We start from the raw sequence: 1,112 nt of genomic DNA, 5'->3' as shown, positions 1-1,112 counted from the left end.
CCCCCCCGAGCCTCTGGGGTTCCCTGAGGTGACTCCATCCCCTCCCCACCCTGCGGTGTGACTCTCACCCTGTACTGCTGCTCTGGCTGCTCGGGAGAGGTTCCGGGACATTCCAGGGGCTGGCCCGAGCCTGCTGCCAGGCCCCCTGCCTCCTGGGGTTAAGGTCTCATGTGCTGCTTCTCCACGACTTTGAGGAAACCACATCAGGACAGTGCCTGGGACCCTGTAGGGAAGCTTCAGGGGCCTGTGTAACTGTCCTGACAGGGTTAGAATTGGGCCAGGGGCTTTGCTCGTGCATAGCCCTCCTTGACTCGACACTGGAGACTCGTGGGGGAGGGGCTGTGGAGGGCACATTCGGGGTGCAGCAGTGAGAGCATGGGCACAGTCGTGCCTCCGGGGATCAAGGGGCAGGTAAGCGTGGGAGGTGGTGAGGGTCTGTGCAGCCCTCCTGGGCCTCTCCTGCGTGAGATGCCAAGGTGCCCGTGTTGCAGGGGGCGGTGGAGCCCATGCAGATCGACGTGGACCCCCAGGAGGACCCACAGAGCGCACCTGATGTCAACTATGTGGTGGAGAACCCCACCCTGGTACGGAGTCACAGGGCGTCCCTGGGTGGGGGGCAGACAGTTGGCCCTTCTCAGCCATGCCTGGTGGGGTCTCTCTGACCCAGAGCCCCTGATACTCGGTTCTCCCTCCTCTTTACCCCCGCCTTCCCCTACCCCTCTTCCATCACCTCCTCAGCACCTGGGGCAGCATCCTGTTCCGGGCAGTCAGGACTGGGGTTGGGTCCAGGGTCCTGCCTTGCAGGCCTGGCCTGAGCCCTGTGCCCCTGCCCACCCCAGGACCTGGAGCAGTACGCGGCCAGCTACAGCGGCCTGATGCGCATCGAGCGTCTGCAGTTCATCGCCGACCACTGCCCCCCGCTGCGGGTGGAGGCCTTGAAGATGGCCCTGTCCTTCGTGCAGAGAACCTTTAATGTGGACATGTATGAGGAGATCCACCGCAAGCTCTCGGAGGCCACCCGGTGAGCGGGTGGTGTGGGGAGGAGATCCACCGCAAGCTCTCGGAGGCCGCCCGGTGAGCGGGTGGTGTGGGGAGGAGATCCACCGCAAGCT

At 64.7% G+C, this 1,112-nt stretch overlaps 1 protein-coding gene across 1 annotated transcript in view; it reads left to right on the top strand.

Moving 5' to 3' along the window:
• Nucleotides 1-51: 51 nt before the first annotated feature.
• Nucleotides 52-1,112, top strand: part of GPS1 (G protein pathway suppressor 1) — a gene marked incomplete at its 3' end in the record, with an annotated part of 3,796 nt that continues 2,735 nt past the window's right edge. Inside the window, exons 1-2 of the mRNA XM_012554880.2 lie at nucleotides 52-584; nucleotides 840-1,021. Of these exons, the coding sequence (XP_012410334.1) occupies nucleotides 507-584; nucleotides 840-1,021 (260 nt within the window). The remainder of the gene's footprint in view (nucleotides 585-839; nucleotides 1,022-1,112) is intronic.

Source organism: Trichechus manatus, unplaced genomic scaffold (genome assembly GCF_000243295.1).
Source record: "Trichechus manatus latirostris isolate Lorelei unplaced genomic scaffold, TriManLat1.0 scaffold00028, whole genome shotgun sequence".
Lineage (NCBI taxonomy): Eukaryota > Metazoa > Chordata > Mammalia > Sirenia > Trichechidae > Trichechus > Trichechus manatus.
The sequence above is the reverse complement of the archived record's forward strand: the minus strand, read 5'-3'. Positions and strand labels throughout refer to the sequence as shown.